We start from the raw sequence: 18084 nt of genomic DNA on the forward strand, positions 1-18084 counted from the left end.
TCTCAGCTTTGCATGCTGTGGTGTGGTATTCAGAAGGAGAGAGAAATAAGCAATGACATTTCCCAAATATTCAACTGTCTGTCTTTGGATTGATGGACATAAGAGTCTTTAGAACTTCTTCTGTAGAATATCCCAGCTTTCTCTTTCAGGCCTCCTCTGGTTCTGTGAAAGATGTTGTGACTGATGTATGGTTTACATCAAAATCTATTCGTTGGGGATAGCGGCATTTCTCGATGATCAAACTGGTCGAGTATCTGTTTATTTACATACATGTGCAACCTATACTTCTAAATGCATCTGCTCAACCAACATACCAAACTAAAGAAAACTCCACTTACTTTGTTCTACTTTGAAAAAATCCTCAATCTGTTCACTGAAGACATGAATGTAGAAGTGAATGTTCTAAGACTGTATGTTATTAGTTTTGTGTTTGTAGATGAAGATAATTTTATTACTAAGTAGCTCAGAAATCCAAATGAAATCCAAATATATGTTGGTGGATCATCAGCAGAGGAGGAAAAAGACAATTCTGCTACGTTTTCACATAAACTGTCAGATATTGCTTTGTTTTTCTCAGGTACTCAGGCTGAGGCAACCACGACCCCCAGCGGTGAAAATGTTGAAGTACCAACATGTGTAACAACATGATGAGGACGGTTGGTTTGGATTAGTTTGCCCCACCCCGTGACCATAAGCAAACTGACTGCATATTTTCCCTCTCTGAGGAGCCACTGAACTTATCCTCATACAAAATAAGCTTTTAAAAACGTGTTTTCCCACATTTCTTTATTTATTAAGTCATATATATTAGTTAGTTATTTACTATGAAATGCTGGACCAGAATTTGTGGGCTGTGGAAAAGGGAATTGGTTGCAAAACATATTGTGCAAATAGGCGTTGTTTGGAAGATGAACACAGTAAGGTAGCAATGGCTGTAATTGAAGGCTAAACATTAAAGCTACATGTCTGTTCTTTTTCAGGTGCCGTTTAACAACTCTGCATGCTGTCATAAAGCAAACATTGCTAAAGGGCCGTCACAAAGGCATGGAATTCTCTTTCTTCCTGTTCCCTGCTTTGTATTTTCCTTAAACAATGGAAGCTTTCAAGAGTCAAACTAAAACGTATTAGTCATATCCCTAATCCACTCTGGAGCCTGTGTAGCAGTCTGAGGTGTTTGTACAAATTGTTTTCCTAAATGCCATGGTTATGGAATGTGCTTAAAGCCCAGTTCAGCTTTTTTTTCAACGTTTTTTTTTTTTTTTTTTTCAATACGAACATCCGAACGTTTACCACCGCGTGTGTAAACTGACATGAATCACTCCACAGTAGAAACTGTATCCTCGCTCTAAATGCCTACAACTCCACGGACTCTCTGCAAACAGCAAGGAAAACGTTGCAAAAGCAGGTTTAGTGCCATTCCCTGCATTACCGAGTCAAAATGAGAGGCTCCAGTTGTCTTTGCGATGACAATAATAGCAGTCTCTTTAATATCTTAACCGTGGCCACACCGGCGCGTTCGAAATAACGCGTTCACGTCAAAGGGACAGGTGGGCGTGGTTTGGAGTTGAACACAGCGCCGCAGTCCCTCGTCCATCCGGCAGTACTAACTCACCCGGACCACGTTAACGGCCGCAGTGAGAAGCTACACACAAACAAATTCGTTTTGTTCGAGGTCATCCCACGAACATTCAACAATGGTAAGTGCGACACTATCGTCTGTCTTAAGCGATTGAAATTTGTCTGGTGCGTCAGTGAAAACACCAGTATTCGGTGTTTTTAAAAATGCCAGGTTAATGGAGTGATGCAGCAGTCCCCAACCTCTCCCCGTGGGGCCTCCTGCAGCAGGACCAGTGTCAGAAATAGCTTATTGGCTCAGTGACTGGCAGTAAAGCTGAGCTGGCTTCTGTCTGGAAGAGCAGGTGGTGATGAGTAGTCTACTTTTTCAGCACACGATTAGAGTAAAGATATAAATACACCAGGTTTAACATAGACAAAACAATTCATTAGCGTTTACTAAATCAGTGGTGCAATAATCTTTTTTTTAACTAAGAGGAAATAGATCTGCTTGTTTCTCTCAGATGGCATTTTGGAATGCTTGCGATAGGGCCAAAAGGTGTGGGATTTGTATGTCTTATACTGGGCTGTACTTAAGGTAGAGGTGGAATAAGGTGTGTCTCATGATGCACTTATTGACAAGTCACTGCAGATTGGGATAAAGGCCAAAATCATTTCCCTCCTCCTATTCAAAAAGTCATGGAAAACTGCTGTCAGTATCAAATTTAGTAGATTCAACAACAATATGACATATAACGTATGCTGCAGCAGTTGAAAAGTAAGTCAACAGATAGCCTAATACATTTGTGGTCTGAGATTACAACTTTGCTTATAAAGCTATAATAACTTTATGATATACCAGTCTGAGCCTCCTATGCGTCACGAGATTCAGCAAGCACATACGCTCAACCTGGTCTGTTTGCACTGTGTAGTGTAAACACAGCTTGTTAGCGTCAGTGCTGCTTATGAAAAGCAAATGCTCTGTCTGTCTTGAATAAACTACAAGCTGGAGTATACATGCCCCAATAAAGTAGATGACATGATTCTAAAAAAGGTAGATGTTTTTCAGTTAGTTAATGTTACACTTACACCAAAAGTTTATTCTCAGTTTTCAGTACGCATAAATGGATATTTGTAAAAATTCAAATAGAGCACTCGTGCAAGATTGATATATTTTTTTAAAATTACGCAAGCAGCGCAAATTGACAAGTGCAAAACATCACACCCAATCTTGTTATTGGCAGACTATAGTGAAGGAAAGGCTTACTTTGGGGAAAAAATGTGCTCAGCACATCTTGTGACAGCCAGCAGTCACTGTGCAGTTTATCGTCAGCGTTAGTGGGTTTACTTTTGTACCTGATGGAGCAGGTTTCAGCAAACCTGCCAACTTTACAACATAGCTTCATCACTAGGTTGACAGCTTGTCACTTTTCTTACAGTTTTATTGTTACTGTAGGGGAGCTAGTTTGGGCTCGTCACGTCGTGCAAGTCGGAATGCAGGATACCAACACGGGAAAAGACCAATAGCAAAGTTCTTTATCAAAATCACAAATTCAGCCTTCGCTTTCACCATTTCTTGTCAGGTTGTTTTGATTCCTGATATTTCTGATCATTTGACCTGAGTCACCAAAGGAATTTTTAATCAGCAAAATGGTGATGAGGACAAGCCTCTTTCTTTCTTTCTTTCTCTTTTTAAACTCAGAAGTCACAGCATGAAATAAAGTACGTTCGTTCTAATTGAAATGTGTGGCACAACTCTTTTTCAGTGCACCGTTCCTTTATCCACAAAATCCACTTGAGACCATGGATATCCTGAAAAAAATAAACAAGTATTTCTGCAAATCCACTTGTGACATGCTTACTCTGACCTGCAGGCACTCTGCACATGTTTGAGTCTGAAAATCTGAAATTAGTCATACAGGTAACATGAATGATCCTACCAGTTATCATGTCTGGGTGACTTGCAGATGTCTATACATACTGTGACTCAGCACAGTAGATGTTGCTCTTCAAGCGTGGTTAATTGGGATCCGAAACAGCTTATTGACAAATTAAATTGCTGCTTAGATCTGTGCAAGTTTTCAGTAAATCATTATCTATCCTCACCTTGTCCCAGTTCTGCCTGTTTTCAGCACATACTGTGACAGTGGGGCATTAAGGGATGTCTGCTCCCATGCCTGCTGACCTGAAAAAGCTTTTAACAAATTGATTTCTCGCTTTCTTTATCCCTTTCACTGTTCCTCCTTAACAGCCTGTTTCTGGCTCTATCTGAGTCCTGAGTTCTGTAGTTTTAACTACTAACAAAACAGGATTCTCAGGATTGTGGTTACACCTCAGACGTGCCCTCTCTCCTGCTGTACACAGACACACCCTAACTATTTCAACTTATATGAAAAATGTCGATAGTTTGAGAAAGCTTTGTTCTCTAATCTAGCTCTTTTTTTTTCTCATACCAAAAATGATTTTGACGAACACTTTCAGACGATAGGTTTTGTAATTCTCCCTGGCAGCTAACACTGTTTAGGGGGTGACACTCAGTGTTTACAGCAACAGTCAGTCCTTGCAGCTAAGTGTCAGGTTAGCATGGGGAAACAAAAATAGCTCTGTTAAGCTGGAAACTCGGGCAGGTCACAGTGGATCAACTTTGGGAGGAGAGACAGTGGTCTAAATATTGACTATTTCTAAGCATGTTTGATTTAAAAAATAAATAAAAATAATGGATTGATTATATTTTACCGGACCTCAAGAAGTGATACGGCTTAACTTTCTGGACAGTTTCTACCCACTCCCAACCGTCACCCACTATCTGATCACAGAGGAAGAGAGGGGGGTTGTGTAAAAATAGCAGCTTGACATGAACTAAGGTGAAAATGCAGTGTGCCATATGTGGCAGGTTGTCCCAGTTGTTTGCAATGGGCTTAAATGACAGGTGGCATAGTTTAACTGCCCTTGTTTTTAATTCATGATATTTTGAATCCAGAGTCAAATAAGAAAAGTGCAAACAGGGAATTTAATCTACTTTTGGTGATTCAGTTATTGATAAAAAATGAAATGGTACTGTTTGCAGATTTTTCAATGCAGAAGTTGCTTCTCATAGTTTCAGCTTTGGTACCATGACTGATTGGCTTGATATTCAGAGGCACTGGTAGATGCTAAAGATGAATGTTTTAATGCTGTTCACTCAATTAAACTGGAAGGGACTATACAAATCAGAGAAGAATTTAGGTGTTTATTCATTCAAGTTGAAGTTTCCTTATTCAAACATTAAGGTTTTGCATTGTAACAATCTTAAAGGATCATTCCTTCTCAAATGTAGGCCTACAGGTTTTGCAAAAACAAAACTTAAAGTTTCAAATGACTGAACCAAATGAAATCAATGCAAAAGTTCAGTCTTAAACAGACAAATCTGACTGAAACAAACTTTAACTTAAATAATACAAACAGGGATTCAATGTAACAATAATTTTTCTGGCGTTGTGTTTGTGTTCTGTTGGAGAAGTGTATGTTCAGTGAACTGCTGCCTTCAGTGTTTTAAAGGTCTGACTCTGGCCTTTTGATCTATTCCACGACTTTGATCCCAGAATTGGTCTAGTAGCTCCTAATTGTCTGCGTTTATGTGACATAAGAGCTTACACTTGTTTTATTTTTTTAGCTATCTATCAATCAATCATCACATAGTTCTTGTAAATGTTACAGAGGGCCCTTATTGACAGAAAGCAGTCTGTCTCTTTGGTCAGTAGGATTCTTTTGGTCCTGCCATTGGACAAATGTCTCTTTAATTCAGGTCATCTTCAGTGCATCAATAGTACATGCTTATTTGTTCTCTGAACTCAACCACAATTTCAGCTAAGGAAAAGGCTCATGAGCTCATGACCGCTCATAGCAGTCACATGAACTCCAGTGACAGCTGCTGCAAATATGTGCTGTTGTTGTTCTTCTCTTCTACGTCTCTCTGCTTCCACCTAGTGGCCTCATGTCTCCTTTTGAATCGTATCGGCTTTAGTTTTGTGTAAAATCTGATCGCCGCCAAATTTAACCCAATATAATGTCTTCTCTGCATTCTACCTTCTCGTGTATCCTCTTTCTACCCCCTCCCATGCTTGTCTTTTATTCCTCTCTTGCAGCGTGAATGCATCTCTGTCCATGTCGGCCAGGCCGGTGTCCAAATGGGGAACACCTGCTGGGAGCTCTACTGTTTAGAGCATGGCATCCAACCAAATGGTCAGATGCCATGCAATGAGCCCATAGGTGGCCATGATGACTCCTTCACAACCTTCTTCAGTGACACTGGGGCTGGGAAATACGTTCCCAGAGCAATCTTTGTTGACCTGGAGCCCACTGTCATTGGTCAGTAGTGTTGTGCTTTTGAACTCGTGTTTTTAGTTATCAAAAATGTGCACTTTAAGAAGTTGTTCGCATCTTTATTTGAGGTACAAATAAGAGTAACGTGACAGGTTTAATCTGAAATATGAGAACATTTATTCTATGCTATCCACCCATAGCTCAGCAGTGATGTTTTAACTTGAAAAAGTTTATTTTGAACTACTGCTCTCTGTGAAAAACGTTTGATGTATTGTAACTTAAACATAAAGCTCTTTCTGTAAATAAGACCAATCGGTATTTGTAACTGTTGCTGTGTTGTTCTTTCAGACGAGGTGCGAACCGGAATGTACCGTCAACTCTTTCACCCTGAACAGCTGATCTCAGGAAAGGAGGATGCGGCTAATAACTACGCCCGAGGACATTACACCATCGGCAAAGAGATAATTGATTCAGTCCTGGACCGGATCCGCAAACTGGTAAGGCACTTTAAAGGGTCGTCTCAATGCTTTTTCAGTGGATCTAGGATTATCTTGCCATATCCGATAGCATCATTCAGACCCACACTGCAGGATTTTGTATATGACTGCAGCAGTCATTAGTGGCCTGGAGTATGGTCACTGCTGCGTTACTAGATTCTGCAGGAAAGGTGGATTATTTAAAGGTCATATGAACTTGTGGCTGTCGGCTTTGGCAGGATTAACCCTGATCGGCTAATCGCATACATGCTATTGTCATGCAGATTTGTGACAATACCATACGTTGACAAACCAATAGTATCCTCCCCTGATTACAAAACAGGGATTGTAATATTTTGGAATAATTCATCAACTGATTCATAAACACAATTTTAATTTTGCATTAACCCATTAAGACCTGATTCACCATACGGGGTTCAGCAGTTCCAACAACTAGAATATGTTTCAGGTCTGAGTGGGTTAATGATGGTTGTCTTTGATGGTATGACTTAAAGTTTTTTATTTGACACTCTTTGTAACTTTATCTACAGGCTGATCAGTGCACTGGTCTCCAAGGATTCTTGGTCTTCCACTCCTTTGGTGGAGGCACTGGTTCTGGTTTCACCTCCCTGCTAATGGAGAGACTGTCTGTTGACTTTGGCAAAAAGTCTAAGCTTGAGTTTGCCATCTACCCAGCCCCCCAGGTTTCCACAGCAGTAGTGGAGCCTTACAACTCCATCTTGACAACCCACACCACCTTGGAGCACTCTGACTGTGCATTCATGGTGGACAATGAGGCCATCTATGACATCTGCCGCAGGAACCTTGACATTGAACGCCCATCCTATACCAATCTCAACCGCCTTATCAGCCAGATTGTGTCTTCTATCACAGCCTCACTTCGCTTCGATGGAGCTCTGAATGTTGACCTGACAGAGTTCCAGACCAACTTGGTACCCTACCCTCGTATCCATTTCCCTCTGGCCACCTATGCCCCGGTCATCTCTGCTGAGAAAGCCTACCATGAGCAGCTGTCTGTGGCTGAGATCACCAATGCCTGCTTTGAGCCAGCAAATCAGATGGTGAAGTGTGACCCACGCCATGGTAAATACATGGCCTGCTGTCTGCTGTATCGTGGTGATGTGGTGCCCAAAGATGTCAACTCCGCCATCGCAGCCATCAAGACCAAACGCACCATCCAGTTTGTGGACTGGTGCCCCACCGGCTTCAAGGTAGGCATCAACTACCAGCCTCCAACTGTGGTTCCTGGAGGAGACCTGGCCAAGGTGCAGAGAGCTGTGTGCATGCTGAGCAACACCACAGCCATCGCCGAGGCCTGGGCCCGACTTGACCACAAGTTTGACCTCATGTATGCCAAGAGGGCCTTTGTCCACTGGTATGTTGGTGAGGGCATGGAGGAAGGAGAGTTCTCAGAGGCCAGAGAAGATATGGCTGCTCTGGAGAAGGATTATGAAGAGGTTGGGATTGACTCATTTGAAGAGGATGAGGAGGGAGAGGAATATTAAAGGGGTTTTGCTGTAATTTTCAGGGACAAAATAAGTCATTGTTATTATTTATTGCAGACAAGAAACTATGTTTTGCATGTTAGTTTCACATTCAGAAGGATTTGGTTGTTTTTATTTACCTTTTTAAATTCTTGAATTTACCTTCAATCTAGTATCTGAAATGACAGTTTATTGTGCCATCAGAATTCTTGTTTTTGACAGTTTTTGATTTGTTGGTTGATTGTTGATACTTGATATCAAAATGATATTGTGTAATAACCTACTTTTGGTGTTGCTTAATGGATACTCCCAATAAATCATAAAGAATCCATTATGTCATTTTCTTTTGGCTCAAATCGTATAAGGTATTGATTTTTTCTTTTTCTTTTTAGGTCTCCATTTTTTTTTATTACATGTTTTTGATTACATTCTGATAGTCCTGGGCCTATAATTGTAAATTGTATTCAGCTATATAAAACCATTTAGACAAGCCTTAACATATGTTTCTTCAATAGTAATTGCTTCAGTTTGGTATATTATGAAGTATTCAATCTTTTCTTTATGAAAAGGGAATAGCTGTCAATAAACATTACAAGGGATTTTTGTGTTGGCGCCATGGGCAGACCAACAACATTTCAGTGTAATTGGTATTTGCAGGCAAAGACTTTTAAAATTGAATATGAACACTGACCCAAAATTAATACAGACGGAAGAGGAGGAACTTTCCCAGATAGTGGGTATTGTTAGGATTGGCTTCAGAACGGCATCATAAGTTTTTTAAAGTACAGTGAAGTTTTTTAGTTTTATAAGAACATTTATAAATACACAAACCCATTTTAGGTCATGACATCTTATAGTCGCAGAACTTTATTAATAATGTGCACCTGTTTTTTCTTTTGCATATCTATACTGTTTTTTGAAATCCTGTATGGTGCACCCTTAAAATATATTGTTGATCAAGCAATATGGGTTTTGGTGGGCAAGCATGAAAAATATCATATGATCATAGCTGATATCTCAAATATTATTGAATTAACCAGCAAAAAGAGATCATGCTTCACTAAATATGACTATACGTATATATATATATACATAAGTATTTAAGATTTTGAAATAATATGATGGTGTAAATGGCAGCTAACGGAGCAGAACTCACAAGCAGGATGACTCTGCAATCTCTTTTCTCTCCATTCCTGCTGGAAACTACACAAAGTTGCATCCTTTGGTTATATAGCCTTTCATTATATTTATCGTGCAAGCACAAGTTAAAGTAGGTTGGAGCCAGGAACAATAAACGAGGCAAGCCAAGAATTAGTGATACGATTAAATTTTTACATGAGAAGCCTCGATCAGCAGAATCACTTATATTGTCACTTAGATGGGACTGATCTTTTCCAAATAGTTTAACATTACTGCAGGGAATTTACTGTTTATAATGACTTCTGCAATAGTCTAATACTGTATTGCACTAGAGCAGTGTCACATCTGGGCCTGAAAATACCAAAACAAAAATGAACCATTTGGACATGATCCCATGAAAATGCTTTCACATGAGGTATGAAAAAAAAAATGGGCAGCGCTGAGATAGGGCATTTACTTTTGGAAGTTTGCATGTTAAATTGAGTTCTTTGACAATCTTGTACCTGTGTAGTAGGCTTGCGTGTCTTGGATGGAGGAGTGCGTCGTCTGTCATTACACGCAAAAGTTCAGTGTTTTGAGGAAGTGGAGTTGCAAAGGTCAACAGTCAAACCTACTGTATTATACATGAGAAGAACAACTTTATTCATCAATCTTCGGGGCTCAGCGACAGCTTTACATTTTCATTCAGTGGATTTTCAAGGTCTGTTTGAAGATGTCTCTCTTTGTTAATCAACTCATCCTCACAAATCTGCAGGTGGCTCTTTCTGATTGCTGGTTGCTCGGCAACTGTACCGACGCCTTCCGTGCTTCCGGAAGTGCGTGGCTTTGAGGAAATATGGCGCACTGCACATTGCATATACCATTGATATATCTGTTGTCAACTTATTCGTTAAGGACGTCCCCTTTGTTTCTTTTCGTCGCTTTTGGAGCGCTACAAACTGTGAAAAATGACAATGTGTTCAGTGCAAGCCACACGGCCACAGCACCCATCGCTGCCGCTAGGGATCTGCGGTGAGTCCACTCTTTTGTTAGCTAGAAATGCTAAAGTAATTAATTTACAATTGTTAGTTTTCTTGAACTGTAGGTGGTGAGTGTGTTTGTATGGCAACTATAACATCACGTTACACTCCTGGTCTTATACGTATCTGTCTCTATCCCGTTTCTCAGACCTCGGTGCATGTGTTGAACCCTATTCTCGAAGACAGCGAGACTGATTCCATTGTAAAAGTTTCCAATTGAATGATTATTTACGTATACGACCCATAAATCCGTTGTCCACACACACGCTAATAGGAAGGTGAAAACTGTATTGTGCTACAGTGATTATCGGCGTAGAGATAGTTGGTTAGAATTATTTTAATAGAGTTGTATTCACTTGAATCCATTCACTTATTCATTCCTCCGTGAATCATGGGTGTTAACTTTAATACAAAGTTTGATAGAGCAGTGGTTCTTAAACTTTTTACACCATGTACCACCTCAGAAAATATTTGGAAGTAAGAACATCAAGAACTGCATGCCAACAACAGAATACAACCCTTACTCTAACCACTACAGGGAGCTTGTGTTCCACTAATTGTAGGCTACATGTACCACAGTTTGAGAACCATGGAGAACAGGGATTCGTAAGGTCTATTTTGACTAATACTAACGTCATGTGTGTTTTGTCAGGGTGAACATTTCTGATTAAGCCAAATATGATAATGCAGAAAAGACAGGAAGAAATTCTTTCTTGTTGTTGTTCTTTAATTAGGAACAGTGATAGCATTGAAGCTTTTTCTTATCTTTTCTTTCCATCTCAGGTACCTGTTGTATGATGTAAACCCTCCAGAGGGTTTCAATCTGCGTAGAGATGTCTATATCCGCATGGCCTCCCTTGTCAAGACTTTGAGGAAAGCGGGGGATGATTGGGTATTGGTGCTTCCTCCATGGGGGCGCCTCTATCATTGGCAAAGTCCCAATATCCACCAGATCCGCATCCCATGGGGAGAGTTCTTCAGCCTTACTAGCCTGCAGGCCAACGTGCCTGTCATTGAGTATGAGGAATTCATTGCCGGTGAGTCGATTTATCTGGAATTCCATTGACATTTTGCTTTATTTTTACATGGCTGATTTGTAAATGAGATGTTTTGTATATTATACATTTTCTGACAAAGCTCAGTCACCACTTTATTACAAGATGTTTAAACACCTCGCAGGTTTAGTGAATTCAAACTACACAGTCACTAAGAGTGCTTCTTTATTCCTCTTCCTGGATGTAGAAAATGGAGGCCCATTTATAGACCACGTTCTGATAATGCAAAACTATGCTGAGGGATGGACTGATGGAAAATGGGAAGAAAAAGTTGATGAGCGACCATGCATCGAAAAGCTGATGTACTCTAAAGATAAACAGGGCTACTACAGGTGAAATAACACAATGTGTCGAGCCAACAACATCTATTTAGAACCAGTATGTTATATTGTAAATGTCAACATTTCACATACAGTGTATCTCACAAGTTTTCATTGTACACAATCTGTGGAGGATATATTTTATGATACTCTAAAAGAATTGTGAAAATGAAAACCATGAGTGATTTGTTTAAGCTCGACAAAGAAGCCATTTCATAAATACACAAACCAGTTTTTAGAACCTAACAGATCATATTCACAGTACTGTAGTAATGCTATGTACCTGTGGCATGTACCTAAATACCTGCAGTATTTTTGTTTGTTTCCATAGAGGCTGGTTTTGGGGCTTTGAGGAGACGAGAGCTCGAAACGTCTCATGCATATCAGTCCAAGGCCATGCCTCGATCACAGCCCCAGTTCTTCAGAGAAACTTCACCGCGACGTGGGTCTACACAAAAACATCCACTGACTATACACAGAGACATTGTCTTGACATCTTTAAAACACCAGTGGCTGGTTAAACAAGTGTCTATGGGAGAGAAACTGCAGTAATAACATTCTTGTAGAGTTTTTAGTTATTTTACAAATTGTCTGGTAAATCTGTGTTTTTAATGAATTTAGATTTACTTTATCTTGGCAAAAAAAAACAGAATGCCCAAATAATGAAATCACTGTCACAGGGAGACCTTTATTATCCTAACACATCAGTCGCATCTTGAGGGAAAGCGGTTTGCACTACATTAAAAACAATTAAGCGGGGCAGTCAGTGGCGTAGTGGGTTAAGCAGCCGCCCCATGTACATAGGCTATAGTCCTCGCTGCAGCTGGCCCCGGTTCGAGTCCAGCACCGAGCGGGCCTTTGCTGCATGTCTGCCCCCTGCTTCCTGTCTCTCTCTCTAATTAAAGGCATAAAAAGCCCCCAAAAATATTAAAGAAAAACAATTAAGCAACCTAATTTTATTGTTTGTGGGCGACTGAAAGATGACCTGACTACATTATTGTTTATAAAAGAAAAGGCAGGAAACTGTGGCACTCCGGTTTCATTATTTTTTACTTTGAAACGCGTTGGTCAGTCCTTTGCCTTATAGAAAAGTAAAAAATAATGAAACTGGAGTGCCACAGTTTCCTGCCTTTTCTTTTATGATACTTACCACCCACAAAGACTGTTTGAGCACCTGTGTTTAAGACTTGGATCTTCGCAGCGCTTCCGTTTTTCCCTTTTTTCTTCTCTACATTATTGTTTAATTGTAGTTTTAGTTCTTATTCTTGCAGATCTTAGGAATACTTGCTTTAGTAAAGATGTTTGTGTGCTGCTATATTTTCAGATCAGTTATGCTTGATCGAGCAGAGACCCTTCTTCATGATGACTATGCTGGGAAGCATTACTGGGATGTAAGTCAAGTAAAAACACCCCTGTATTGTATCTATCTTTGTGTCGGGATTTAGGTGAAACATTTATTTCTGTTCTTATTTAAAGTAACTCATACCATGTGCTATTGGATTTTTTGCACATTTCTACCAAACTTCAAAAGCACATGTTTTTGTCTGTAAACTGATGTAGGAATCTCTGCAATTATCTGTGTAGACCCGCCGCAGCATGGTTTTCGCGAAGCACCTGCGACTCATAGGAGATGACTTCAGAGCAAAATACCTGAACTCTACAGATGACAGAGACCAAACAATGTACAGTGAGGACTGGACACGCATGAAGGCAAGTCATTGTGTGCCTTATCATGGCATGATTTTGTGGTTGCACTTATTCTGGGAAATGCACCTTTTGAAATGTTGACAATGTGACCATCTCCATTTACAAATTTGAAAGGGATAATTTGATTTCTCTGAAAGAGAGCTGAATGACCTTCTTATCTACAATGGGTGTATTATTTACTGTTGATGAGAAAGCATAGCTCTTGTTTAATGAGACAAAGAGAAGTAACTGCAGGTATGGAACATACAGTAAGTGCTCATAACAGAAACCATCAAAACACATTTTAGCCACCCGAAAAACACACTTACCTAAAAAATTCCATATTTCTTTAAGGATATGCTGTATCCAGAAAATTTAACAGGCATAACTTGCTGTCAGTGAGCATTTCCCAATTGGCTGCTGATGCTGTTATGATGCTCTCTTTAGGATTTCTCTGACAGGAACCTCAAAGAACTCAGGAACCACTGGTCTGCCATTGCCTGATCTTGTGTGTTTTAAGGGGTAATATGGATTTGGACTAACTTACAAAAATTAAACAAATAAACAAAAAAAAACCTGATTCAAACAAACACACTAGCCAACCGAGGCATTGCTAGACCTTTGACCTTCGACCTTTGACCTTCGACCTTGTGCTCTTTAAAGTAAAATATCTGATGTTTGAAGAGGGAGTCTGGTTATTTTGAAGAGAACACCGATAGATGTGACAGTTTCAATTCCCCATCACAATGGGTTGTCTGGTGGCCAGGTAAAGTTGTTGAAATACAGTAAATGTAGAGTAGGCATATTTTGTTGCTGACTGTGTTCGTGTCAGGTTACTGCTTAGCTCTCAGACTGGCGCTTCAGCCGGTTTGTACAAACTGGGGTCGTACCCTCTGTGTACTATCTGTTATAGTACAAGGACCATGGGAAATCACCTCAAACCAAGGAAGACAAACCTTTTTTTTCAGTTATTAGCAGTAATTAAAAGGTGGACTTCTGTTTCTTTATTCCCCCCTCAGACTAAATCTGGCTCAGCCAAAGGTGGTCCATATCTAGGAGTCCATCTGCGCAGAAAAGACTTTATCTGGGGTCACAGAGAGGATGTGCCCAGCCTGAAGGGGGCGGTCAAAAGATTACGCAGCTTGATGAAGAAACACAAACTCGACAAAGTGTTCGTTGCTACAGATGCAGATGGTGAAGGTAATGATGTAACGGCACATCTAGAAACGAATAGCAATTTGTTGCTCATTCATATGATTCAAAGGCATGTAGAAATGTCTGTGATATACATTAAGTTGCTTAAAGTAACACCGGAGAACTTTGGATATGTTCTTTTTGGCTCTCCCTACAGTTCTGGGATGTAACACTACTGTCATACAAACAAATCTGCGTGTGGGCACAACTACCACACATGTGAATTTGTTGTCACGGTGAAGAGTCAACAGAGACGCCATCAAAAGCCCACAAAAATGTCAAGCAATCGTAAAGAAAAAACGTGCGGTGTGGGGCTGGAAACCAAAGTTCATGGGCAGTTTCATGCTGGGGGAATGTACGAAGGAAAGGTTGATGTACGTTAAAAAAAAAAGCTGGAAGGGTGTCAAGGTTTCCAAACTTCTCTAATGTTGCTTTAAGTGTTTTATGTGAAAAAAAAATAGATCCAAAAGTATTTTGGATTAATTTAGATAAGAATCTACTATATTTTAGTGATATTAACAAGAGGACAAGTAATTGTAAAGGCATATCATCATCCTGTGCAATTTGTGTACATTTGTAGACCTGAAGGAGCTGAGAAGGTTGTTACCAGACATGGTGCGGTTTGAGCCACCCAAAGAAGACCTGGAACTACTGAAAGATGGAGGAGTGGCCATCATTGACCAGTGGATATGTGCCCATGCCAGGTCATTGCCTTTACATGATTTTGTTACATTATTGTTGTAGCTGAAGTGGTCATTTCTAAGATCAGATTAATTGTTTCAGCACCTTTGATAATACAACAGGGACATTTTAATGTAGACTGGGTGGATGGTTGTCAAGACATGCAAAAACAAAACAAACTCCTTTAATCATGTCCCTTTTATGTTTAAGTTTATCTTATTCTGTAAGGTGTCTTCAGCTCATGGTACATCAATACAGACAGTGTAAAAATGGTAGATAAGGCTGACCGTATCAAAATAAAACCATGTGCGTTCTGTTTAATGACCTGCAGAGGGCGACTCCTTCGACTGCGAAAAGAAATCCTTTTGTGCAGATGGCTTCAGGCAAAATGACTCCTCACTCGATTTGTGACCTCAGAATGGATTTTTATGATAACTTTATGATCTTAATGGCTAGTCCTGTGTTGTATTTTACAGAGAATTATGCTCGTCTTTATTCATTTATGAATTAATGGTCTCATTTACAATTAAATAGTAAAAAAACAAACAAAGGACACGTATTCGGAAAAAGCTACATTTTGATTGAAAGGCTGCTACTCTGTGGTGGAGTGATCAGATCCACTTTAACTAGATTTAAGACAAAGGGTATGTTCGTGTGGGACAATGTGGGGAATATTACCAACACTTAAAGGAAGTCTAAAATTTTGATACAATGTCTAACTTAAAAAAGCAAACAAAAATTTCTCTACAGAGGCCGAGTTTAACTTGTAGTTACTTACTTCAGTCAATTTAAGATGCTCCGTCACAAACTGCCTCTAAAGCATCTCTCTCCTACCTTCCTGATGGGGAATGCAAGGTGCGTCACACACACAGATACACTGGACTGTTCGACGCGCAGACGTGCACACTGTCACGCAATGTTTGCCCCACGGACCCAGCTTCACTGCAGCCTGCAGGCATATTTTGATTAATGAAACATTCCCGGTGTGCATTTGATGCGATGCGGTGTGCAGTGTACCGGTGCATTGGACTCCTGTGTGGGTGCTGCTGTCGTGCTTCAACACATGCACACCGCTGCGTACGGTGCACGAGGCACCTCAGACTGTTTTAGCTCAATGTCCATTTTGGCTTTACCTCATTCTTTATACGTTTGTTTGTTTGTTTCCAGATTCTTTATAGGAACGTCTGTGTCCACATTTTCTTTCCGGATCCACGAAGAAAGAGAAATCTTGGGATTTGACCCCAAAACTACATACAACCGATTCTGTGGCGACACCGAGAAAGAATGCGAGCAGCCCACACACTGGAAGATAGTGTACTAACGTGACCTCTGACTTTGATGACACACAACTGCCAAAAAACAGTGTTAACAGTCATTTTTATTTTTATTTTTATTGTATGGAATATACAAGATATTTAAACTATGGTTTTTACTTTTACATCAGTGTGGTGCTGTCAGGTGGCCAATGTGACCAAATATGCTTCTGAAAAGGCCAAGACTGGGCTGCCAAAAAATATGTTACTGTAATGTTCCAACAACTACTTCTGGATATATTTTTAGGTTGGATGTTCATTGTGGATCTTTCATGAGAGCCTTGTATTTTACAGAATTTGGAATATTTATTTCTAACACCATCTCACATGCTGAGGAAAGTGTATTGTAATGACTGACAGTATTGTTTGGCTGGCGTCTCAATTTGTCATTTATGACCTTTAAAGTATTACGTTTGCCACTGAAGCTTCTAAATATTTTATGCTACGTTTTAAGTTTCTCTTTTTTGTTTGTTTTCCTTCCACCCAAAGTGAAACTACAAAGTGAAAATGTGATGCATTTTTGATCCGCGACACATCGTGGCGTTTTCTTGTCATCGAGTTAAGTTCTCCTTGAAGTCAGTGTTCTTACGTCAATAGTTCATATATGAAGCACATAAGATTTATAAAGTGAATTACAAATGGGTTTTTATTCTCCTTTCTGAGTCAGCATGTCTTTTTATGCATTTATCCAGAACATTTGACACAAAGTGCTACATCACGTTCTCTTTAATGTTTGAATAATAACAGGTTTTGTAAGTAGCATTAGGAGGAATATTAATAATTCTTAAGCTTTTCAGCCTTGTCTTTACACCATGGGCGATAAAAATACCATTAACACTAACAACTTTGGAGTATGCACAATGTTTGATTAAACATGTTTTAGCACGTGCAGCTTTGAGTCCACCCAACATTCCCAGGCCATCGCGCTGGTTTACAAGACTTGGGTCTGATAGCCTTGCAGTTAATGTGCACTTTAAGACATTAAGAGTTTCCTTTTTTATCATTTTTAATGGAGTGTTTCTTTAATTGAGACGTTATTTACACACACAGTCGACATCTTAATCACATCAAGCAATTGGGTGAAACTGAGAAAAATGCTAATCATATAAAAAGCTTATGTTGCGTAAATACATAAGTCATGTACATGTCATTCAAATACTCGTTCTTCCCTATAATTGGAGTATTGATGAGCCTGCGTTGAGAAAAACGGACAGCACATCAAGCCAAAAAAGAGAAGCGATGTCTGAGGAACCTAAAGTTAACCAGCCTGAGGCTGTGTCACCTGTGGCAGAGGGTTTAAACTACTCGCTCATGGCTCTGACACTTTCCCCACATGTTAACGAAATGGAAAACAGGTATGGCTGCCCTGATGATGGATTTTTTTTTTCAAGTTTCACAATGCAGTGTCACATATTTCACCTTTATCCATGCTTGGCCCAACTCTTAATAGCCTACTCCATTGTTCATTGCTTTGCAATGTGGCTTTTTTAACATCTGGTAATGGAAAAAATCTGTAGAAGTAACTCTGCCTGCTAGACAGGTGCTCCTGCTCTATTGGCAAAGTTAAAAAAAAAAAAAAAAATCATTTGAAACTTCACTCATTCATTCATTAGACATGAATCTGTACAAGGAAACGCAATATGGCTTCCAGCATATAAATTCTGTTACTATTTATTTGGCTGTTGTATTTTCTTGTTTTTCACTTGAATGTTCCTTATCTTCAGCCTCAAGATAACAATGAGAGGTGAAACATCTCCACCTTTTTTTTTTCTTTTTACGTTTTCCCAGTGGATCCCCCTCATGATGGTTGTGTGACTTCTTGTCATCGAGTTAAGTTCT

At 39.7% G+C, this 18084-nt stretch overlaps 2 protein-coding genes across 2 annotated transcripts; both read left to right on the top strand.

Annotated features, from left to right (window-relative positions):
* Positions 1 to 1585: 1585 nt before the first annotated feature.
* On the top strand, positions 1586 to 8166 carry LOC142396772 (tubulin alpha chain-like). Its single transcript, XM_075479837.1, has 4 exons — positions 1586 to 1697; positions 5679 to 5901; positions 6205 to 6353; positions 6884 to 8166. The coding sequence occupies exons 1-4, from the start codon at positions 1695 to 1697 to the stop codon at positions 7856 to 7858; spliced, it is 1350 nt and encodes a 449-aa protein (XP_075335952.1). The 5' UTR covers positions 1586 to 1694; the 3' UTR covers positions 7859 to 8166.
* A 1611-nt stretch (positions 8167 to 9777) lies between these two features.
* pofut2 (protein O-fucosyltransferase 2) lies at positions 9778 to 16818 on the top strand. The gene is made up of 9 exons (XM_075478739.1): positions 9778 to 9988; positions 10780 to 11033; positions 11239 to 11383; positions 11703 to 11813; positions 12696 to 12762; positions 12956 to 13081; positions 14077 to 14257; positions 14832 to 14955; positions 16100 to 16818. The coding sequence occupies exons 1-9, from the start codon at positions 9813 to 9815 to the stop codon at positions 16251 to 16253; spliced, it is 1338 nt and encodes a 445-aa protein (XP_075334854.1). The 5' UTR covers positions 9778 to 9812; the 3' UTR covers positions 16254 to 16818.
* The last annotated feature ends 1266 nt before the right edge of the window (positions 16819 to 18084 follow it).

The sequence above is a fragment of the Odontesthes bonariensis genome, chromosome 12 (genome assembly GCF_027942865.1).
Source record: "Odontesthes bonariensis isolate fOdoBon6 chromosome 12, fOdoBon6.hap1, whole genome shotgun sequence".
Classification (NCBI taxonomy): Eukaryota; Metazoa; Chordata; class Actinopteri; order Atheriniformes; family Atherinopsidae; genus Odontesthes; species Odontesthes bonariensis.